Source organism: Melozone crissalis, unplaced genomic scaffold (genome assembly GCF_028551555.1).
Source record: "Melozone crissalis strain CALT ecotype California unplaced genomic scaffold, PUWL_Pcris_2 ptg000068l_1, whole genome shotgun sequence".
NCBI lineage: Eukaryota > Metazoa > Chordata > Aves > Passeriformes > Passerellidae > Melozone > Melozone crissalis.
Genome location: NW_026535846.1, coordinates 13452771 through 13477927, shown reverse-complemented (window position 1 = coordinate 13477927; position 25157 = coordinate 13452771). Strand labels below are relative to the sequence as shown.

At 39.3% G+C, this 25157-nt stretch overlaps 1 protein-coding gene across 4 annotated transcripts in view; it reads left to right on the top strand.

Annotated features, from left to right (window-relative positions):
- GRIA3 (glutamate ionotropic receptor AMPA type subunit 3) overlaps positions 1-25157 on the top strand; it is a 140878-nt gene that overhangs the window by 18310 nt on the left and 97411 nt on the right. For all 4 annotated transcript variants that reach the window (XR_008483914.1, XM_054289959.1, XM_054289958.1 and 1 more), the window contains exon 3: positions 14850-15089. Coding sequence is in view for 3 of the 4 variants with exons in the window: in XM_054289959.1 (XP_054145934.1) it covers positions 14850-15089 (240 nt within the window). In the remaining variant the exon portion in view is untranslated. The remainder of the gene's footprint in view (positions 1-14849; positions 15090-25157) is intronic.

The window sequence follows — 25157 nt, the reverse complement described above, 5'->3', positions numbered from 1 at the left end:
TTTGTAAGAACTCTTTTATTTATATTTTTCTTTTTATTCAGACTTGGTTTTATTCTTTCTCCCTGCAGTTGTGTTATGGACTAAATGTACGTCTTCTGCTTGTACAGACAATATCTGCTGATGTCAAGGACACAGATTTTAAAATTGTGTACAGCAGCATCTTTGTGTAATAGTACTGTGATCAGTGCTGTTACTTAATAAGCAGCACCATATTATTGTTCCATTCCTGGGGAGAGTCTCACAAAGATGAGTTAAGTTTTCCTGGGTGAGATTAATTTCTCACTTGCTCCCCCCAGTCTCCCAAAACTGGTATTCAGAAATAAATCTTTTAGGAGAAGAATTTAATTATCTTGCATTTCCCACATTGTTGGCTCTAATTAGCTGACTGTGCTGTGGATTCCAGTCCTCACTTGGGAAGTTTGAATGGACTCTGTAGATAAAACAGTTTTAGAAAGAGACTTCAGAACATGGCTTGTCAGGAGGCTACAGCTCTGTAGAGCATGATTAGTTTCACTTATTGGCTTGACCCAGCACATTTATTCTGCTTAGCTGAAGTCATGAAAAGCCTAGATACTGAATTTATTTACATTTGTTTCAACCACCCTTTTGGTAAAAGAAAATATTTTTATTGTGACATTTCCATGGTTTGCTTTATTTGCAGTAATACTCTCCTTCTTATGTTTTTATTCAACATTAATTGTGTGACAGCAGGATATGTTTTATTTGGGAATGGGTCTGGGTGTTGGGAGAGAGGAAGAATAAGACCAAGTGTGTGAAGGGAAGCAACAGTTTGGAAAAGTATCTGGAGCCAAGAGTTAAGTTGCACTTCTTTCTAAGATGTGAAATGGCTTGAAAATACTCACTTCTAGGGGACAACCTTGGTGTGTTTGCTGTCTAGAAAGATTTTTAGTTACTATGTCATGGGCAGATTGCATGGAAGAGGAAGTTTTTTTTCTAAAGAACAGAAATGAAGTCATTTGGAACTAGTCTTTAGTCCATCTATTCATGGTTACTAAATTATCCTGTTACTGTCAATCTCTCTTTTATTCCTATAGTAACTCAACAAAGTAAGATGAAAGATTCAGTGTAGTTTTGTTTTGATCCCCCTGGAGTAAAGAGGAGGCTCCCAGCAGATGGCTACCACTGAATCCTTGTATGACCCAATAATTTTGATGAAATTAAATATTACTATCAAACATAGATTAAAACAATAAAATCCCAAAGGTTCTGTGCTTAAAGAGACATGGTAAATTTATGAATTCTGTGTACTATGTGTAAAGTTATTTCCTGCTGTCCTTTCTCATAGCACCAACATGACAGTCAACCAGAGAAGAAAAAACATTTCTTCTTTTTTTCTCTCTCATTTTTGTAAGTGGCAGCAATTGCTGACTTGTTACTGGATTGCATTTCTCTGTTTTAGTCCCATCACTTTGTCTTCGTTTTGTTTATCCAATAACAAGAAAAGAGAACTGTATGTAAAAGTATACTGCTAAATCCATACAAAAATTTGAGCAGTCCATGATTTTTCAATCTATGGAGTTCATAATTTAGTTTGTTTATGATTTTTGCAGGTCTCAGGGCTTCTTGAAATACTGGAATATACTGACAGTGCGTAACTGAAACTAGTGATAGCATGTGTTTGCATTTCTGGTGATGTTTTTGCAGACTTTTCATGGTTTAGTGGAAAACCATAAAGGTCAGTAGCTTGCTGTATGTCCATATGGTAACTTCAGGGTGCAGAACCATGATCCTAACCAGAAAGGGTGTTACATGCGTATTATTCTAATGAGAAAGATTAGAAACAAATCAGAATATTTTTAAATGTGTCACATTTACTTAAAGCAGATTCAACAGTGAGTTTAGCCCCAGAGGCAAAGAATAGCATAATAGAGGGACTTGAATGCCTGCTTTTCTTTTATACGTGATATCTGTAGAACAGGAGGTAAGAAATATTGTCTGGGCTTCTTTGGGAAGCTTGGAGGAGCTGATGAATTCATCAATCCCTTTTATGCAGCTCTTCTGGAGGATTTAAATCTTCCTGTCTTCAACTTATTAAATTATTATGAGAAAGTCGTTCTATTGTTATCAAATTCATTTTTCTTATGCAAGTTTCTGTGCTATTTTTGTTATAGAAAGGTATTGTCTCACTGATAACATTGCCAGTGGGAAGGAGGGCTTGGACTCGCTCATGCAAATGGAAAATACATGGAGAAAATCAGTACAAAGAAGTCTTCTGTGCCTATAGCTGACATTTCTTAGAAAATGAGGTCTCTTAAGCCTTCTGATATAGTCTGGAGAGACACTTCACTTACTCCATTAATCTATCTGAAAAGCTTTACTACCTGAGTTCAACAAATAAATCTGTTCAAGGCCTACAAAATTTTCAAGTCCAAAAACAGTCTGTTGATGGGACACTTTAAAAAGCTTGAATCTGTCAGGGAGTTGGTTTGAGAATCAGAGTAGGAAAATTCAGTAGCAGCAGCCCAACATCAGCTCCTACAATGCATCAGTTTAAAATCAAATACAAGGGCACATTATCATAGCCCTTTCTGCTGTCTGCTGCTTAGGCAGTATGGGATTACATGAGGTGCACTTGTGTGTGATGCAGAGAAAGACAGGTGTCCTGCTTTGGAACCCTTGTGATGGGCTGCTTTTTGCTGAATGATGTGAATGCTTCTCTTGACTATTTCACAGGTTCTAACAAGAGACAAATATTTTTAATTTACTTTGAAATTGGCAGTGGAATTTTCAGGTTAAAATTCAGAATGATTCATCTGTAAAAACTGGAGGATATTGTGTGAAACTTTTTAAAAATTAGTAAAGCAGAAATTTAATAAGTTTTTATTTGGTACGACATGGGTGCGTTCAAATTAAAGTACGTAAAGTAATTAAAGATCTCTAACTGTAGTCACATATCAGTTCCTATTCTGTTGTGCATAGCAAGCTGATTTTTTAAAAGGTTTTTTGACAGGCAGCTGAAAAATTAATCGAGTTCATTGAGTTCATGAAATGGTTCCTCCCATCACTGTGTCTGTGCCTGCTGTGAGTAAGGACTGCCCAGCTCCTGAGCCTGCTCGTGTCACCCAGGGCTGGCAGTGCCTCTCTCCAGTCTCATCTCTCACTAGGACTCTCCCTGCCCTTAGCACAGTTTGGTTCCATGCTTGACCTCCCAGAACAGGTGGTGCTGCAAGCAAGGGATAAGCAGCAGTGAGGGCAGGCCTTCAGGGTGGAGATGGTCTTCTGCAAAGAACTCATCCTGCAGCTCACTGCAGAGCTTGGGGAATGGTACAGCCCTGTGGGAAATTGCCTGAAGGCAGAGAAATTTATTGCCATCTGTCATCCAAAGTGCTGCAGTTGAGCTGTTTGGTAAATTGGATGTCAGACCTACTGTCCTAAAGATACACACTGCCCTTTTGAGACTTTTTCCCCCAACTCTGATTTGGGTGCTGAACAGTTGTGTTTCAGACACTGGTGAGACTCCTCTGCTTGCTCCTTGGCTGAAAAAATAAATGGGATAATTCTTAATGGTTTATCGAAGACTGATTGGGAGCTGAAGTGTCTAACTGAAGGAAGGATCCACAGTGCATTAGTGGACAAGAGACGAAGGAAGTATAGAAGTGTAATGGTGTAAATCAGACTAAATTATTTGATAACTGCTCATACAGCTCAACTGTAATGCCCCATTGGAGGGGCCCACCACAGTGAGCACCATGGTAATTTGACCCTCAGCTCTGATTTAGTGTCTTGAGCTTCAGTCTGTCTGTCCATCAAAACACAGAAGCATGCTCTTAAATTTGTGCACAGAGCTTTGTCATGTAGGACATTAAGTAAAACCCTCTGAGCATGTACAGCAAGGTGAACTAAGCTATGGTTCTCCAGTTGTGTGTTCTAGAGAAAGTCAAGTGGTGCCCCACACTGACACTCTCATGATACACCCAGCATTCTGGTGAGGACTTCCGGGATCTCTTGATCCTAGAACCAAAGGGCTGCTAGTCTGGCCTTGATATGAGGCAGTTAACCTCGTGTTTGTCAAGGGAAGATGTGGGAAGAGCCCCACTTCTCTATCAGCATCACTCACACCCCTGCAGACCACAGCCTCATGCTGTTGGTAATGATTAATGAGATTGTTCTCTGCTTATGAATGTAGCAGCATCTTGTGGAGCACAGAAAATGCATGTGCACCATGTTAACATTTCGCTATGCAGGTGGCTGAGAGCAGATTTTAAACCAGTATTTAAAGCTATGACATGGTGTCCAAACCCTCGGGGATTAATAAATAATTCCAAACTAGGTCTGTCTCTCTTGGCCTCCCCTTCCCCCTCTGAAAGGGCAGCAATCGCTTAAGAATTAACATGTAGCAATGTGACTTTTCTTTCACAATCAGGGTTTTGCTGTACCATTTCCATCAATTTTGGCTTCCACATTATTCAGCTGTGCACCAGACAACTCTTTTGTTATGTGCCAATTAACCCAGCTTGATAAATAGTGATTATGCATAATTCATAAAGAAAAATATTCTTGTTGTTTCCTGTAAATAAGGCACTGGCTTAGCTGAGGGTACTGGTCTGTGAAATACTGTCAGATGTGATCATGAAGGTCCAGGAGGCTGATAGCAAGAGGAACTCTGAGGGCTAAGGCAGATAGAAATAATATCAACAAAAATAGATGGGAGGATGTTCTGTAAGGGCAGTTGGGATGGTGATGTGGTATTTCTGTAGTTTGCACTATCAGTGTGAATAAGTCTCTCAGTTCTAATCCAGCTTTTACTGAATTCCATGGGAACTTCTCCAGTGGTACTGGTAGGTGCTTTATTGGACCCCTAAGGAGCATCTTCAAATAATTCCCTGGCTCCTGAAGCCAGTTTTCACAGACATCCTGTTTCTGCTTCTGCATTAACAGATCTGAAGCCTCTCAGACTGATCAGCTGACAGCAGTGGAACACAAGGGTGGGAATTGCATAGCCCCGTGAACTTTGAGCAGAACAGGGGAGGAGATACAGAAATATGAAATCCAGTCCACTGGTCCAAGATGTACTTACAGTGACAGTGCTTGCTGGAACACCATTACAGAGCCTCCAGGAAAGTGTGAGGGACTGTTGCTTTGGGTAAGCTGGGCTGTCTATCAGCCAGCACCGTGCTCTGCAAACATAGACCCAACTGGAGACCCTCCAGAGCTGGAGGCTGCTTGCACAGCTGCTGTTTTGGCATTTGCATCCCCTTTCTCCTTGAACAACCTCAATTGTGACCTTCACCTCCTGGTGAATTTTACCCACCTCAGTGCTTCAGGTGTGTTGGCCACTTTGCCTCTTCTCTCATCCTCTGTAATACATCCCCACAGGCCTATAAATGGCACCACCTCAGCAGACTCAGCTCATCTTTCATCACACTGCCAGAGCCTTGTTTTGATTTATTGCCTCTCACCACAGTGGCCCAGAATGAAGTCAACTTCTGAAATCACTTAGGAAAGGATCTGCTGAACAAGCATACATTTAATAATACGCCTCTGCCTTTTTACTTCCTCCACACTGAGATGTTCCAGTGATATAAGAAATCCCTTCAGAGTGCTCGGGTGCTGGAGATGGCAGCTGCTGATTCACGGCTCTGAGGCACAGCATTGCCTTCAGCTGCTGCTCCTTGATTCAACCCTACATTCTACCTAACATCCTCAGCTACAAAATGCTGCCCTTTTCTGTTGGGTATGATTTGTTTTTTTCTTCATAACAAAAAGCTCTTACTTTCCCTTAGCCTGTTGTTTAAAGTATTATGGATCGTATCTGAAGAAGGTAACAATTGTTGAAGTGGGTACTCCCTGGTCTACCACATCTTGTTAAGTTCATGTTAAAAATACTTTTTTGAACATGTCTTTTTGTTCCAAGGCAGAGTGCTTAATGGCCTGTGGAACTCTTATTACTTTGAATATATTTACAGAAACATTTGTGTAACTGTTTGTTAGAATATGCATATTATTAGAATATATTGTCTGCTTGTAAATAAACGGCTGATAAATTTTCTAGTATAACTGGACAATTTTTGAAAAATGCGGGTTTTCATATTTTCCTCCCACCAAAATTTTTAGAAAAATTGCTTTGGAAAGTAAGAGAGACAGTTATGATCCAAAGTGATCAGAGCAAGCAGACATGACATACCATATTAAATTAAAAGCATTTCAAATGGTGCAACAGATGGAAACAAGTTATTTCACTTGAGTGAGTGTTGCATATTTGTGTTGCATGCACGCTGTCCGTGTTTCTGCAGAGATTAGTCACGAAGCAGGAGCTGGATATTGGATGTGAGGAACGCAAACGATCGCTGTTTGCTGTGAATATATTTAGACTCCTGTAGAAAGCTTTGGCAGGTCCTCTGGCTCCCTCACACAGGTGTTAGCTCATCTCCCATGGTTCATGGAGAGAGGAGTGTGTGGTTATGTGTGTAGGATTGGCTAAAGCTTTTGTGGAGGTCAGAGCTCAGTGAACTGCTTTACATCCACTCATTAAGTCCCTAACACTCTCTGAACCTGAGGGAGGCCTGTGCCATAAATCTTAAGCGTGCAGGATGGTGGGGCTGCAGTCAGGAGCAGAGTGTTGACATTGCACATACTGCTGCTGTTGGCAAGGCATTGATTATCCTGGAGTAGCTGAGCAGAAACATCTCTTAAGCAGAGTATGAAAGGCAGATACCAAAGCCTTTCCATTCTCTCCAGCAGTGAGTTTAACTGTCTACCAAGAGAAGCCTCTTGTACTTGTCCTGCAAGCACTACTTTAGTGTCAAGACCACCATAGGCAGAAAGCAGAAGAGGTCACAAATAACATAAATCCACAGCATTTAAATCTACAACACTTCTACAACAGTGTTACAAAGTCTTCTTTCTAAAAGCTCTTTGTTTAAAACTGTGTGGTATGTTTTAATAGCTTTCCTTTAAAATAAATGCTTCTTGTGAGCAGCTTGTGGGGATGGTGGGATCAGGATGAAAAGTGTTCTGTTAAGAGTAGATTGTGAATGACCAGGATGGGTTTAAGAATAGAAAGCTTAGCTATATCTGTGGTGCCTGGTCTGGGAGCTTGAACTCCATCTTGTACAGACACAAGCAGGATAATGTAGTATTCTGATCAGCACGTACCTAAGTATAGTCCTTAAGTACCTAACACATTTTTTAAATCATCTTTCAAAAGAAATCAGTTGATTTTTATGGCATATATATATCTTCTCTCACCTTTAATCCATTTTAAGCTTAAACCCCTATTTTATTTCTTTCAAACTCCAGTGGTTTATACTTCAGAATGAGTCATGATTATCTGACTCACAGCCTTTCAAATGTTCTAATAGTACTCGTAATCAATGGTATATTTTAAAGAAATCAGTGTGTAACGGGAATCGCAGGTAAACAGAATCCTTTCATATTGTGGTCCTGAGAAGAGGCTGACACTTCCTGGCAACTGGCTGGATTGGCTCCTGGGTTTCTTCCACCATCAGAAATGTCATAATTACAGAAATTCTGAATAGCCAGTGATTTTTCTTTTTTTTTTTTTTTTAATGAAAACCATGCATTAAAATTTGGTAGGTTTGTGGTACAAAACTCATTTTGTGCTTGAGTTTTCACAAGATTTTACAGGAAAAAAATCTATTTGGTGGGATTTTTTTAGCTTTGTGGTCAGTAACCTGAGAACGGAGGTAATTCAGACTCTACACCATCTTAACTTTGGATGTAGCTTGGGAGCTAAATGGAAGCAAGTAGAAAATAGCAATACAATAGCACTGTGTTGCTGTTTGTTCCCAGCTGCTCAGGCTACCTGCAGTACCTTCTCAGACTAGAGCAGTTTTCAGAAAGCTAAGCACAGCTTTCTCAGTAAAATCAGTGTTATGTTCAGGCCATCTTACAGTTTGTTACCCAAGATTGCCCTTTTTATTCACACATTAAACATATTAGGTAGTTTTTTAAATACCAAAGCTTTAATTCTCATATATATCAAATTAGCAGTTTGGGCCAGAGGGGTTTTTATTCTGGTTTACTTTTATCTGATTGAAGCTGTGCTAATGGGCACATACCCCCACTGTGGTATGTACGAGGCTTGGTGCTGCTGGTGTTCCTACTGTTACAGCCCAAGTGGCCTGTGTTTGTCATTGGCAGCTGGCATTTTTCATACACTCATAAAACTCACACAAACATTTCAGTTTGAAGAGAAGATCCCACACACAACAAATTCATGCACATTGTTAGGGTTTTATTTGACCACAGTCATATCTATAAAAGCCATAATGTGTAAAGTTTAATGAGTCAAGTATGTCATAAGCAATTGGGCACACTGAAAGAAACCACAGTTGTGGCAATGAATTTGTACAGCACTCAGCACCAAGGAACTGTAATTGTGATTGGAGTTCCAAAGTCATCTTGAAAAGCAGATAAGAAATAAAAACTTCTTTAACAGTGTGTGATGGAGTTAGGGAATGGTGACTGAAGTAATCTTGAATGGGATCTTGACCAGGGAGTGTTCAAGGATGCTTGGATCTGAACATGTGTTTAGAATTACTTTCTAGTAAATGGTTTGTAAAATATGAATGGATTAATCCTTATGCCTTTCATTTGCTATTTAATAATATCCTCTCCTGCTGCCAGAACATGCTGGTTTTGTTTTATTTGCTCTCCTAAAATGAAATGCAAACTGAAGTGTGTATATTTGAAGACATTAGGTAGAACAAAGCAAGTTGAGTAGTTCTTTGTAAAAAGAACTAGATAAAACATTGCAATTTCATCATTGAGAAAATAGATGCCATAAGTGAAGTAACAGGAGTAAATGATGGTTTTGTTTTGTGCTCTGCTGTGAGGTTTTGGGTTGGGTTTTGTTGTTTTCAGGGAATATTTTTTTGTTTGTGAGGGCATATCTTCTTCTAGGTAGGAGGAGAAGTCATGTTATAGCCAGTATCTCAGGAAGGTTCATATCCAATTTCAAGCTGTAGCTTCCTTGATTCCCTCCTACCCCCAGGAATTTTCACTGTTAACTGTTCCAAGAATAGCTGCTTTCAGAAATGCATCTTTCCTCACCTGAATTTTAAACAATATTTTCTCCATGACAGAATTCAGTCTTAATTAAAATGTAAAAGATGGTTTTATTGGCTATAGGTAAATGCAGTTCACTTAATTTTACATTTTTAATATGATGGGCTTGTCTTTAAAGGAAGCTCTCAAGTCTGATTGCCTGGAGCCCCCTGAAAGTAGCTCATTCTGCATTCAGGGGCACTGCTGTGCTGATCTCCTCAGGGCTCAAGGTAGAGAGAGTTGTTGCTTTTCATTCTGTGTATTAAAATGAAAGCAAAAGAAAGTAGTAGAGGCACTGTCTGTCTCTCTAAGAGGAGGGCTGTATTCTTACTGTAAGAGGTAATGTTAATGGTAACGCTTGCTTCATTACAACAAGGAGGTCAGGATGGAGCCCTAGAAAATGCCACTGCTCTCAGTTAGGCTGCATATTATTCCATTGTAAAGTAGTCCCATTAGTCTGTGGCTGAAGCTGGCAGTGAGAGTTGTCTGGAATCCAAGACAATTGGCAAAAGGAAGTGGAGGGAATAAAATTATTTCACAGCTGAGGAAAATGCAGAGCACAAAGCTAGGGAAGCAGTTTGAGCAGCCCGCGGTAATGTCAGCTGAGACAGAGCTCCTACAGCACCTTCCCTCCCAAGAGCTGGGGGAGTGTCACTGAAACAGGCTGGCAGTGCCCTGTGACACAGGGTGACACTGTCAGACCTACTTTATAAGAAATTGGTATGGACAAAGGGGAAATTACTTGCTCATAAAAAGAGTAATGAAGGAGGAAAAGTGTCTGAGGTATTGTAAGCTCCAGCCCCTGACTCCAAAACTACCGGACTGTTGCATCCAGGGCTGAAGTGCACTGGCTGCCACACCTGGGAGGATCCTGCTGACTTTTACAATTCGGCCATTAATGATGTCATCCAGTGGAAAAGCATGTATTGCATTCCACCAGTAACGTGTCTCTTTTGTTAGCTTTATACATCTTGCATTTAAACAAACAAAATCCAAACCTACTTGTAAATGTTCCTAGTAACGCTTCAGTTGTTTATAGTAAGAACTGGAAGAAAAAAAAAAAAAGGTGTCAGAAGTTTTGACTTTAGCTTCTAGGCAATAGACAGTAGAAATGTCAGGTCTTATACAACCTTGTTGTGTCAGGAATACTCACAGTCACTAAAACATAGAAAAACTAAATACCATTAGAAAGTAAAAATAAATTTTAAAAATACATAAAACATCTAATAACTTGTGTGAAGTGAGGCATCTTTTGAGATTCTGGCCTGCAGCCTTCCTGGGATCTGAGTGCAGAAAAAAAAAAACTTATCTGGTTAATCTTAGCAAGTTTCAGTGGTGGGCCTGATTTGACTGGAGGGAGGATGGAAATGCAAGTAAAACAGACGTCTGGGTTCATTGGGTTACACTGATGCTTAGGGTGGCTCAGCTGCTATTCAGTATGGAAACTAAGATTTCCATTTATTTGGCTTCAGTAGTTGAGTTTTGGGGTTTGGGTTTTTTAGGGTTTGGTTTTGGTGTTTTAGCTTGGTTGGTTTAGTTTGGTTTTTTTGATTTTGGGTTTTTTTGGTGTGGTGGTGGTTTTTTGGTAGTTGTTTTTTATTTTTAAGTAAATTCTGCTTACTACTGTTATCACTCTGCCTCTGAGCATTTTGCTTCCTTGGCAGGAAACACCAGTCTGTCATGACCTGAAAGTTTCTTATCTTTTCTTGACATGCTTGAGAATTCACAGATTTCTGTCATACCATCACTTTCTCTCCTGGACACAATGGCATGTGGCAGCTCATTTTGAGAATAAGTCCAGTGTTAAACCTCTGTTAATAAATACTCACCTTGCACCCAATGCCAAAATAATGGCTTAACATGATCTCCCATTGGAAAACTGCTGCTCAGGACCTCTCTTCCTTCTTTGTAGACATTGAAAATTTTTCAGATCAGGTTATAAAGCAATTTAGTTGTGTGCTGTCCTTGGAAACAGATGTGCATCCACATAATTAAAAGCAGTTTCATAGCTCAGCAAAAAAACTGCTTTTTTTCTTGAGGAATGAGGTTGAACTAGGACTTGTCCAAATAATGTCTTTAACAGCCAAAGTATGTGTTTGACCATCTGTATTTTTCAAATAGGAAAAAATACCCAATAAATTAAGTGTGATTAAGTAAGGAAAAATACCAAAATTCTTACTCAAACATGAGGGATGTTCTGATTGTCAGTAGAAAGTAGCTTGTAAAAAGAGCTTAGGGCTAAGGCTTAGTTAGTATTTTTAAATGTTTTCTTCTGACTCAGTGATGTTAGAATAATAGTGTAATTAAAATAAATGTAATTACACATTTGTTTTTTGGAAAACAAGTAAAAATATGGCTCTGGGTTCATAGATATTCTATAGGCTTGTCTGATTACAGAGGAGATTATGTCACAAACTGTGTGGAAGACCTAATACTACAAAATTTTAACAAAACTGAGTTTAAAAATGCAAATGACCATTGAGGACCAAGATAATTGGCCTTTTTGCTTTTCCTTATAAAAACAAAGTCTATTTTGCCTTTTAAATAGGCTGGTGAAATCAAATTGGCATCCTACAGTGCATGCAGAATAGATGGTCAGGAATAATAAGTAGAAGCTAATAGTAGAAGCCAGTCCATCAAAGGGTTAATCTTTAAAATCTGCTGTGAATACAAACCTGAACCAGGAGAAATAAGAGTGGGCAGGTAGTTGCATTTATTAAAATATATTTTTGGTGATCCTCCAAAATCAGGAGGAGAAACAATTGCAAATACTCTGAGGACCAAATCAGAGCTCTCACCTCCATGCGAGCAGCAGCTCCATGTTGGCTCTGAGGTGTTACTTGGAGAACGTCCTGCTTAGGTTGTTCACAGACTGGTTTTTTCTCAGATTATTCATTAATGGACAATGGTCATCTTGCATAAATGAGGGCAATCTGCTATGAAAAAGAAGTTTAACTCAGCTGAGTCACGCTTCAGAAATATTCCTTAGTCTCACATCTGGTAAGAAGTAATGGGTGAATCCAGGACTTTTGAAATGCTCTTGGGTTTTAGGATCAGGAGATCTTTGAGAATGTTTGTTTACATTGCAAGTATTCCTGGAATGCTTGGTTTTCTCTGAAGTACAGGATCTACATAAAAACTATGCCATTAATATATGCATGAAAGAAGCTTGATCTGTGAGGTACAGGCTCAGTGTATGCGAGGACACTCTCTCCATTAATCCCACTTCACTGATTATTCCTATGGAATTAGAGAGTTTACACACCACTTCAATGATTTGGAGACTGCCAGACTTCCTAATGTAATTTTTGTTTTTCTCTTTTTTCCATCTATAAATAAATGCTTTTTATTTGTTACTTCAGCAGATAATTTTTTATGGTAGCTTTTCTGCTTTATATCCTGCTGGTATGTAGTTTAACAAAATGCCTTTTTAAACAGTGTATTTAATTCCTCAGTCATGCCTCTGGGAATAAATTCTTACTGTATTATATAACTTCTTTTTTATATTTTCTGTGGTTGATACCTCTGCAAACTTTCTTTTCAGAAATTACCACCTCTTATTTCCTTTCTGTGTCTCACCAGCTGCTCTTTGCTGCTGGTCATGTGCTGTTACAGTGGCTTAAATACTTAAAGAAATTCTTTAACAGTGTTTCTAGTTTTTGCATCTAGAGCTTCAGGAAGAAAATCAAATTTTCACAGCTGACTGCTGATTTTAGATGTTCTCCATGATGTTGTGTCAATGAGCTGATATTGTGGAGAATCCTTTTAAAAATTACTCTTACAGTTTTTAGTGATCCTGAATGGTAGCATTTATGGTGGAAAATGTGATGCTATTTCAGAAGTAGCAATGCTGTACATTTCTGTGTAGAAGTCATGTCCTCCTTACTGGTAATTACTTGGGTTTCTGCAAAGTAAAATATGCAGTGTTTTTGCAGAAGTGTTTAATGGATGTCTTGGTTTAGAGACGAGTTTTAGGAGAAAAAACCCTGAAAAAGGGTGCACACAAGGCACAGAGAAGGATTGAATAAATGCTGGAAATGGAAATTTGAAAACCTTAACCCCCACCCCTGCCAGGCCGGTGGCCAGGGGGCGGAGATGGGATCTGTCCCCTTGGTCTCAGGGAAGGGGAGGCACAGGAGCTGTCACAGCCACTCGGGCAGAATAGATGGGAACCTTTCTGGGGTTGGTCTCCTCCTCACAGCAGGCAAAGCTGCTGGGGTTTGGTGCCCTCTCCTCTGCTGGCTTGGTCTCTCCTGGGGCCTGGACTGTCTGGCAAAACCCCCACAGGCTCCCAAGAGTGGAGGGGGGGAGGGAAAGGAAAAAAAAACCAAGCCAAAACAGTTCAAGGGGGAAAAAACCACAACCAAAAACAAACAAACAAAAAACCCTATACACACAACCAAAAAAGCTCAAGGATCTCTGCTGGAGTCCAGAGAAAAAGCTGGGAAAATAAAAAAAGTGAAGCTTCTTGCCTAAGCAAGCAAAACTGATCCAACAAAGGAGCAGTGTAACATCCTGGTCCATGGTACACGGAGCACACCCTGTGGAGAGCTCCAACAGAGCCTTCACCTGGGGTTCCCAGGCTCCAGCCACACCCTCTGCTTCATGTTAAGTCTACAGCAGCCATTCCTGGGCATAAAGCAGAGGGTTAGGGAATAGAGTGTCACCGTAAAATCACCCCGAGACAATGGGGCTGGTTGTAAATTGTTGTTAAATCCAGTTCTTGACAATTGAAATTGTTAATTGCTAACGAATGAACATTTTCCTGGGAAACCTCTTTTCATTACAAATGGGCCTTGCTCATCCCTGTTCAGCACTGGTATGATTAGAAGTGCTGCTGGGCTGTATTGTATTGCAGTTGTACAGTCTTTTTATAATCCTGAGCCCCAGCACCTCACAGATCAGGCTCCCTCTCTATCTGTGACGCAGACTCCCTCCATGGAAAGAACCCAGGGTCACAAGAACTTTGTGCCTTTCCTACAGAGCTGAACAACAAAGAAATTCTTTTTCCTGCAATGGCCGTGAAGCTGGTCGTGTTTACAAATTGAAGTACTTTCATTTTTGTCCAAAATGGTAATTATTCAGTCTCTATAAAGGATGGGAAATAATGAAGTATTTTCCCAGATAAGTACATTTTTTTAAAAAATCATCTTTGTCTGTGTTTTGATTTTTTTTTCTGGTGCAAGATGAGTTCATCAAGACAGCAGAATAGTTAATGACTAAGAGTGTTCAGCTTAAGGGATATCAGCTTTAGTTCCATGAAGCAACAATAGGTGCTCCTCATTTGTGGTGTCATATAGTAAGTCACAGACTTTATTACTATGAAGGATTTTAACAGTCTGTTAAGAAGCCACGATGATTCCTTACTGAAAAAGAGATTTCAGAGTTGTGGACTATAAATGAATAAAACATCCAGATTTCTTTGAATCAGATCTGAATCAATTTTGGATATCAGGAAAAAGTATCCCTTTAAGGCAGTCCTGACATTTGTCATGTAGCTCCTCACAGAGTTCTCAAAAGTATTTTACAGACAGGTAATGTAATCCCATGTTTATTTTTAAGGAATAAAGAGAGATTAGTGGATTGTAGCAACACAGGACAAAACACAACCAAAAATAAATGTGTTTAGGCCAGTTTAAGTGCTACAAAGGTGGTACAATTGATTGCTACACTGAAATTAATATATATTATCTCATTAATTCACTCCATCTGCTGCATCATACAGAATAATTTCAGGAAGGCTTACCTCCAATACACTTTGAAAGTTTGATTGTATTCATTATATATCAGATTTTAACACCCTTGTCTGTCTTTCTTAGTCTGTTCACAGTTTTCCAGAGGAGTTTATGCCATCTTTGGATTCTATGACCAGATGTCCATGAACACCCTGACGTCGTTCTGCGGCGCCCTCCACACGTCCTTCATCACCCCGAGCTTCCCGACAGATGCAGATGTGCAGTTCGTCATCCAGATGCGGCCAGCCTTGAAAGGAGCCATCCTCAGTCTCTTGACTTACTATAAGTGGGAAAAGTTTGTGTACCTCTATGACACAGAACGGGGTAAGCGCTATGATTCTGACTGATTTTCTGTTTCACACCTTGCTCTAAGTACTGCCAGCATCAGTGCTTGCAGCCCAGTTTTCTTTGGGATGGAGGTAGAACTTTCTGATGGTCCTAGAAAATGAGTTTGTTCTAAAGGACCTAAAATGAGTTGATAAATGACAAGGAGGCATCTTCATGTTACTGATAACTTCTAAGGAGATTGTCTGAGAATAGTGTTAGCAGAGTAGGTATTCAGTTGGCATGCCTGGTTTCCACAGATCTGCAGACTCCACACTTGCCAGGATGTTTCAGTCCTTGCTAAATAAATAAGGTCAACACTATGCAAAAGGCTGATAAGCAGGACCTTCCACTGTGCGTGACATTGCAAATCCCACACCACTTTACATAAATGCATATTGCTCCTGTCACTGGACAAAGGCAATCCAAGCTAAGATACACTCTGGAGATGTCTAAGCATTAATAATGATCTAAGCATTGTGTGTGAGATCTCTGCTGGAGTCCAGAGAAAAAGGTGGGGAAAGAAAAAGAAGCTTTTTGCCTAAGCAAGCAAATACTAATCCAGCAACAGGAACAATGTAACTCAGCTGTGCTGGGCTGGAGAAAAGCTGCTCTAGATAGCTCATATTCCAGAGGCAAATTGAGATACATGTCAAGAATGACCAGAGTTATGTTTAACTGCATGGAAACACATTAAAACCGGTGTGTTCACATTAATTGTTAACTACTAATAAGCAGAAAATGTATCAAAAATCTATCCAAAAAAATCTGAAAAATCTGTCAAAAGTAGATCTAGACATCAGAAACCATTTTCTGTGAGGAATCTTTCAGCTGCCACCTGCTCTGTGTGTATTGAATTTGCTGAATTTCCTCTGTTACGGATTTCACCTGGGTAGCATTTTTTATATCAAATGGATGTGCTACTGCCCTTCTTCCCAGCTTTATGATTTTCAACTTCAAGAAATTTTTCAGATCAAAGGGATCTTGGTAGAGACAAAGAAGCTTAGATTCTGTTCTTGGCTCCCATGAAAATATTTCCTTAGGCTACTGCATGTTTTTAAGGATCAAGTCTTCAGTGGGTGTGCTTTTCACGCTGAAGAATAATAGCATCACCCAACTAAAAACCCAACTGAAACCTAAAAAATCATGTATTGAAAAAGTAATTGGTTTAAGCTTAGGAAAATGCAGCTTTGTAAAATTGTTTTCTTTTTGTTCTTTGCCATCAAGTCGTGTAATTATATGGTTTCCTCCTCAGTGATATTATGTACAATACTGTGATGTTTGGCTCCTGCAATGATGACAAAAGATAAATCTCAAACAATAGAATAAAATTAGGATGTATAATTACATAGATAGATGGTGAAGCTTTTAATCAGTTGAGTGTGTACATTGTATATACTTACATTCTTAAGTATAAAATAATATTTTCTGTTGCTATGAGATGACTGCAGATTGTGCTCTCAAATGTACCTTTATGTGAAGGTGTAAGATTCAGTTTCTTGAAAACTGCTAAAGCACACAGGAAAAAAAAAGGTGAGATTCATTAATTTCACCAGCAATGAGGATGTCTTATTGTTATTTTCAGTTTATAAACTCATTCTTCTATGAAGAAACAGAAATTTAAGAGAAATACCAATTCACATTTCTCTTCTAGTACCACCAGGAAGAACCCAAAACATGCTTTGCAGAGAGCAATGATGCCTTAGGAAATGGCTACTAAGGGAAGAAAGGACATTAAGTGATGTGTAGAAGAAACAATCCTATGTTCACTCCATGCCACATGCTTTTAGTTCATGTGAAAGGGAAAGGCAGGGTTGATTTCTGTTTGTGTACATCAGTAAGTTGACACTGTTGGTTGCTGTGATGCGTGCAAAATATCTGATTAATTGTATGGTGCTAACTGCCTCAGTGGGCTTCTCTGCAGTAGGACTAGGGCTAATTAAGATTATGTCAGGATGAGATGAGTTGAGGTTATGTACAGAAAGCTGTTAAGAATTTAGGTAGCACTTTTCAGGAAAGTCACCTTTTGTATCTCGTGCTGAGGATTATGTTTCATCAAAACCCTCAGGTTTGCTTTCAGTCTTCAGCTCTGTCTCTTCTCTTGCTTTACTTTAAATCAGATGTTGTTCCACTGAATTCAGTGAACTGAAGTAACACAGGTGTGAATGTATGCAGAGGTAAACTTGTGGCTTTCATAATCATCTTATTGTTGCTTGAAAGTGTGAAATACTTCTTAATTATAAAAATGGTGTGGTGAACTGTAATACTGAAACTTTTGTTTATTTAAAATTTCATAATGTTAAGTAACATTTTGGTTTATTTTTGCCAGAGAAACACAGTTTTGTACAGATTGTTTGCTTTCCATCTGTGAATGTAACACGGATGTTTTTCCGTAAGTTGTTTTGATTTTTGATACCTACTGTGCACAAGGACACTTATTTCTGTCAGGCAGATCATTTAAACAAAACCACACCTAGTGATTTCTGTGATTTGCATCAAGTCTTCATCTTCAGGTCATTAAAAGACAGGAAGGTGGCCAACTGTAAAGGACAGCTGTGTCTTTAGCATTTTGTGTAGTGCCTTCCTACTCAATGGCAGCTCAGTCTGGACAGAGGTATAGAGACAGCACAGGTTTTTTTTGGGGTTGTAACCAAACCCCTCACTAAATCTGAAGTTATTCTGTCATTTGGTTTTGATTTAGTCTATGAGTAGATATCTAGCAAGACCTAAAGTCAAGGAAAAAAAGCCTTAATAAATATGGTTATTGTTGGGTAGTTTTTTTCCATTGGTTAGCAGTAGCCTAGATGAAGGCTGAGGCAGGGAAATGTTAATCTAATGCCTCAGGTTATTTGGCTAAGGAGAGTTGAAAATGTCTGCTTTGAAAGCACTTAGATCTTTAATCCTTACTGCTACCAAAAGACAAACATTTGACTTGAATGTAATGGATAGGTAAGGATACAGAAGGCCTCAAAATATAGGTTCAGAAAATATGACCAGTCCTGTTTCTTCTAAACATAAAACCTCCTGGTACTCTGTTGCATAAAGAAATGCCAGGTGAAAAGAGTGGAAGCTTTTCAATGACCATGTGTAAGGCATCAAATTGCCTTAAAATGGGTTCACTACAAGGCAATGAAATCTGATTCCCTGCTTCTGCTGAAGACAAAGAACAACTCTGTTGAGTTCTGCTTTTACAAAATGAGGTTAGTTATCTATTGCTATCAAAGGACAAGACACTTCTGTACTGCTTTCCCTGGAGAATGGGAGATTGGAGCCGATAAAAGAAGTGGCATGTAGAACCAGGCTCATTATAGCTTCCACAAAATTAAATTGATGGATTTTTATTTTAATTAAGAGTTGCATTGAAAGCTACTCATATATAGAATGTAACTTTTTTTTTTAAAGATATGGGGTAGGATTAATTTTTATGGAATCTAAAAGGACTGTGCTTTAGTACTTGGTATGTTCTTAGAGATTTTTGAATATTGGGTTCTGGTGGACCAACTCTCTCCTGAAAACAGCAATGAAGAATGTAAACTTAGAGAGTGACTGACTCCTGTTTATAAGCACCTTCCATCAGCAGAGAGGTGCAAAAGAAATCCTCCTTCCACTCCTTCTTGTTTCTTCAACTCTGTATTATCTTTCTGCATGTCGAAGTTTTATTTTATTAGAAAGATCATTCTTCAATGAAGGAAAAATAAAAATAATGGTATTAGCTACACCAGCATTAGTAAACCCTGAATTCAGCACCTGCTGTTCTGTCAAATGTCAAAAGAATTGATAGCTGAGCTGTTCATTAACATGTTTATCCTTCAGAGCAGGGGAGTTCTCCCACTAGCTGAAAAACTTCTCTGAATCCCTTACATAAAGAAAAAAGAAATTAACACCAGCTTCCATTTTTCTCAGAATTAAACGTGGGCTTGGTCCACTTTAAAATTATAATTCTCGTTTGGTAGTATGTTTATACCTGCTTAATTCTTCTCAGTTGTGCCTGTGAGGTTGATGCATTGAATTTTGATTACACTTTGAAAAGTATGAAAGGTTTTAAAATTTTGACATTTTCTTCTGGAAGTATCAGTGTGTGATGAAGAATAAAGCAACATACAAAGCTTGTTTGGGAGCCTATAAAATAAAAATGGCCTATAAAAAAGTGACCACAAAAGGGAGAGTTACTACAAACTTTGATTCTTCTGAGTTTTTTGGCTCTTTGCCGGTGTGTTTTGGGCAGCAGCCCAGGATCATGGGAGTGACATGGAGACAGTATCAATTGCTGGCATTTAGGTAGCTATGTTGATAAGCTGTCTCATTCTCCTTTCCCACTTCACATGGTGTAGGGAGTAAAATCCTGTCAAGACCTCCCGTGTCACAGGTCTCTGCATTTTGAGACTTATGTGCCCCAGTAACTGCTATGCAGAAATCTTCTAGGTCAAAAACAACTTGCAGCATGGCTCCAAAATGTGGCATCTTCTGCATGGCTTTGCTTGAAAGGAGGTGATGTAGTTTCATGTTTTTATGCTCTGCTACAACGGAGAACACACACAGTGTAAAAGATCCTTATGATAGAGCATCCATTATTTAGATTTAAAGAACAGTCATACTCAATATACTTATATGCTATAGGAAAATAATCTGTTTCTTTCACCATCAGTCTTTTGGGCATGAGTGACTTTACCATCTTATAATACCTAGAATATATATTTATATAGGGTTTAAAGTCATAGATAATGCTTAGAGATGTTTGTATAAAATATAAGTAATTTAACCTCACAAGGAGGCAAACCTTGACATACTTATTTAGGGCATATTGTTTCATTGCTTTCAACAGCCTCATGTGTGAACCAAAGCTCTGTTCAGGAAACAAGCCAGGTCCTTAATTGAAATATTTCAGGATTACTTTACTGTTTGATTTTACTGCCTAAATATGTTCAGGAATAATCTGAGTCTGAACAGTTAAATCTAGCTTTTGATGATCGCTTTCCATTTATTTCTGCTGAAATCTCTGAAGTCTCACACCAGCTCCTTTTATCTTGGTCTCTGTGGTGCACAGATACAGAAGAAAGCCCTTTCACTGATCCTTGCCCAAACAAACACTGAGACCCTGTGTGGGAGAATGGATGTTGGCTGGGTTTTAGGTGGACTGAGAGCCTTAAGCATTTTTCTCCTGATCTTTCCCATTAGCTGCTATTTGTTTAGCTTACCCTGGTACTCACTTAAACCATTTTACTAGCTTAGGAACAAGAGGAATGGATCAACTTTGAAAGTCATCCAGCATGAGATGTATCTTGCTGGCAAGGTGCAGCTTAAGACCAGCAGCACAGGGTTCATGGGGGTATTCTGTATGGCAGCTTTGTGCCTCTTTTCAACAGTTGTGTACACACAGGGGCCTCAGTTTGGTGTGGAGATGCCTGGGCCCCATGCCTGAGCATCCCTTGAAGTTGTTGGAACACACACTATTGTCAGCAGTGTTTTCCAACAGGAGGAGTAGCTACACATGTACAATATATTTGTGTCTTGCTCCATGGAGCCTCAGACAATGAAGAAGTGTGTCAGCACATTCATAAAGAAAAGGGTATTACAGTATCCTGGTATCCACATTCCCACTCTGAATATTTACACTGTGGAGTCTGAATCCAGTTGTGTTTGAGAAGGTGCCAGAATCTGTCTTGACCTTATGTGAAATCAGCTCATAAACCTGAGGCAGAGCATTCTGGATAGAGAGTAGGAATGGGCAGGTTCAGGATAAATGATGTCTGGAAGTCTAAAGCAGTATGTGTCCATCCTTGTGCTCCTAATAAAAACATCCAGAACCCTCAAGATCATGAGCTGAGGCCCTGAATATCTTCTGTAGTTTACAGGAAAACCAGCATTGGTTTTCCTACAGCATTGGGTTTTTTGCTATTTACCTATGTCTTACAGAGATAAGTCTGCAAATTATTGTATTTATAAACTGAGTTGGGTAAATGCATGCCTTTAAATATTTATCTTATCATAAATATGCATGTATTATCAACTTTTGGAAGAGCAGTAACATTTGATTTTTTTCATTGTGTGCACAAGTAATTTAAGTGGCAGATGCTTTTGTTCTCGGTTGATTTCATGTCTGCAACAAAAAGGCTTAAATGGTCAGAATCTCACTTTTCCAGATTTCCTGAAACAAAGCCAAAGTTGCAACAGTTTCCAAGTGGAGGTGGAGCAGGGAGGGGCTGAAAGGATACGTGAGAAGCATTGTTGGCCCTTTTGCTATGAGGCAAAGGCAAGGACTTGACAAAAAGCCAAGTCTTAGAGGTAATGGACAGGGTTTGCTTGGAGGCAGAAGAGATGAGGTGGAATTTGTGGATCCTGGGAAGAAGAGAGAACTTTTTAGACTAGAAAGGAAGTCTGTAGAAAAGAAAACCTGTATGCAAGATAAAGATAAATTTTTATCAAACCTATTTGTTTAATCCATCTCACCCAACAGATCTAGGAGTGTCTGAAAGTTATTTTTCTTGAGTTCATTATTTTGCATCTGTATTTGCAGCACAGCTTTCAAAGTTGAAAGTCTTTGGTGTCTTTAGCATATGGATGCTCTAAGAAAGGCAGGCTGGCTTCACCTGGGAACTTGGGCTGATTCTGTCCATGAAAGTAAACTGTCTTGCTGACTTAAAATCTCCATAAGGCAGCCAGTACACTCAGTGGGACTGAAGAAAGCAGCACTGTTTAATACAAGTCAAGATGAAGCCATTTTGAAGTGTGTACCAAAAAGAGATGTGTAACATTGCATTAGTGTGTGTGAACTTGCCTACTTCAGTGCAGTAGCATGTTCTTGTTATCACAAGTTTTCCAAAGCAAGGACATTTTGACACCTTGCTCCTTAGTGCAGTTAAGGTGGCGGTTATTTAGCATGTTAGTATTCTTACAAGTTTGCAAATGTCATCACCTTTCTCTGGATCTTGACTGTGTTTGCTCTTCCTGTGCAGTTGGTCATTCTTAGCCTGCGTGACAACTGCTCCTGGTGGCCCATGGTATTTATGGAAGAAGGGTTGTTTTTTATTCGCAGCAAGGGGAGCGACTATACCCTTCTTGGAGCTTGGTGTGGTGGTGGTAAGATGGTTTTCAGCCCAGGCAAATAAACCATTTACTGGGTGAAGAACTTCTGTGGAGTGAGCACAGGCTGTTGTAGCTTAATAGAATGACTGTAATAGTTGGAAGTAGTAAAAAACACCAAACACAAAGGAGATTTCTCCAGTGCTTGAGAAATAATTGAGTAAAATGGAGTATCTCAATGAGTTAGTAAATCAAAGCTTCTCCTTCCATAGAGTGGCCTCAGATGCTCCAAAACAGCTTCTCATATGAGCAATGATATGCATGTTCTTTTCTCACTGCTAAAAGAGAGACTTCATATGCTGTTTAAATTTCTTTTGATACAGAACTACATGCTGGGTGAATGGTGTGTAAGATTTTAGCTTTGTTAAAGCCTTTGTGCTTTTGAAGTGGTTTTCATTTGATGGTCTCAAAGAGCAATGAGAGAATGTTGTATGCAAGCGGTTCCAGTCCTGTTTTTAGGATGGAAGATCTGATGTACTGATCAGCAGGTTAACAACCTGGTCTTCATCTGCTTACGTGTATGGAAATACCTTTGAGTTGAGAGCACTGAGCTTTGACTTAAGAGATGTGCTGAATGTCATGCTGGAAGTCAATGGCCATGGTTACTAATGAAAAGCAGTTTTTCATGCTCCTGAACAAGAATTCCGTAAATTTTACCATGAATTTCCCTTTTCACCTAGAAAAATACTTGAACCTTTGAAGAAAGTCATAATGGATTACTTAGAAGCTTTGTATTTAAGGCAGTTATTAAAACATGTTTGCCATGGAGTTTATATGAACAAATCCATTGGTGTTGTATTCAGTAATTTGCTTCATCTATGACACTTGGCCGATTTAGATGTAGGCTCTTCTTTCAGGCTTCAGAGAATTTACCAAACTAGTTTGATCATATGCCTTTTTCTTTCCAGAAAATATCAGCTGTTTTAGTAAGCATAAAAATTACTTGAGTGCTTTGTTGAAGGATAATAAATGTGAATGCATTTGACAAACCCACTCAGCTAGTAGGTAAAATGACCTCGTATTGTATTTAGGTTAAAGAGTTTTTAAGGGGTTTTTTTTCTCCTGCAGAGATAGATTTTTCTCTGGTTTCTCTTGAGACATTTAATATCACACCTCCTTTTTCTTTCTTTTTTTTTTATTTTATTCCCCGTCTTCCAATTCAGAGTAGGGACAGCACTGTGAGCCTGTATTTCAGGAGGTATATAAGATATGGTAGTACAGTGGGATGAAAAATAGCTCTATAAAGTGATTAAGTATTAATCTCTAAAGAAAAAAAGTTTAAACTTCCTGACATGAATTTTATACTCAGTAACAAGTAATTATTCATTTCTTCAACTCTAGATGCATAGCTTTTCCTGGCCACCTCTTTTGCTTTGATTCATGATGCAAAGAATCATTGGGATGGAAAGGTGACCTGAGGTTTTATTCCTTCTCAGCCTGAGCTCATCGTGTTCACAGGCTGCTGCTTTGCACTTATAAGTATTTCTGACTTACCTTGGTTGTCAGCAGCCCAAGGAAACAAATCAGCAGTCAATGATTTGCACAGCTTAGCAGCATTATTCAGGGCCTCTCTTCAGTTTGTTAAACTGAACAGAGTTGTCATCTCTTACACCAGCAAAGTATGCCCTTTAATGCTGAAGTGTTTCTCCTTCAATACTTAGGGCCAGGTTCCCATGCACCTCTCCACTATGCAGGTTAGCCCTGAGTGTGGATTTGCACGTGGGGTACATCTGTGCTCCTTCCAGGTGCATGGGATAGAGCCTGAGTAAGGTGCTTTTGCCAAGGTTGTAGCTTAGTGAACAGTGTGGGCTGGTGTGACACACACCTGAGAGTGAAGTATTTAATGAGGCAGAGCTGTGGCTGCTGGAGCACAGCTCAGGTCTGTCCTGTGCCCCAGCACAGTGCCTGGTGCTGGAGCTGTGAGTACTTGGGAGGCTCTGAGCATCCCAGAGCTGTGCTGGCATGTACCAGCAGCAGTCTGCAAAGGTTAGCACATACAAGAAGTGGTTGGTCAGGTTTCTTAGGAGCTTCTGAGGGGTTGTTTGCTTAGAGGATATTTTTGTCAATGCTGATAGTAATAATTACATGCAGTGAATTGTCAGGGCTGTGCACATATTAGGTGTAAGAGGGCTGCTCTTGTTTGCATAAAGTGCTAATATCTTTATAACATTTCTTCTGTTGTTTATGAAGTTATTTCTCCACTCTGTATTCATGTTCAGAAGAGCAGTAATTCATTTGGTAACTCACATTTTGATAATCTGCCCAACTGTACTTGAGAACAGGTTATAAAGGAGCAGGACCACTCTGCACAGTGCATTGAACCCTCCTGCCCAGGGCCTAACACCCATCCAAATGGGGTTGTTCAGTCGTGGCCTTTTTTAATCATCACCTCTGTGTTGTAAGCATTTAACTGGGGCTTCTTTCCCCTTTACAAAGTAAAAGAAACTTCTGGCTATTCTGTCTTAGCCTTTTTTTCACTGAAAGGCTGTCCAGTGAAAAGCCTTCTTGCCCCTTTCCTGTTCTTGTGGCATGGTGTACAAAGCAATCTAAACACAGTGGCTCTGAGCTAGTCTTCAGCTGTCTAGATCTCATAGTTAAGAGGACTTTTCCAGAGAAAAAAATGCATGACAATGGTCATTAAATATTTTCTGAGTGTACCTTAGAATATTTTAGACACTCTGAAGTCATTAAATTAGTATGGCAAATAATGCAGACATCTTCAGGTGTAGAGGTCTTTTTTAGCAAAAAGTGTTTCATACTGGTCACTCTGAGGACATAATACTGTAATTTTTATAGCTATTTATGGCTTTGCAAATTCATACAATGATCCCCTTGGTGATATAAAAATAATGTAGTCTCAGAATTAACATGGGAAAGGATTTGTTAAAACCCTTGGGTCCCTCCACTCAATTGGAGTGGAGTATTTAATACAGAAGTATGTGGGGTTCTAATGGATGAGTGAATCAAATAAACTAAAGTGTTGGATGG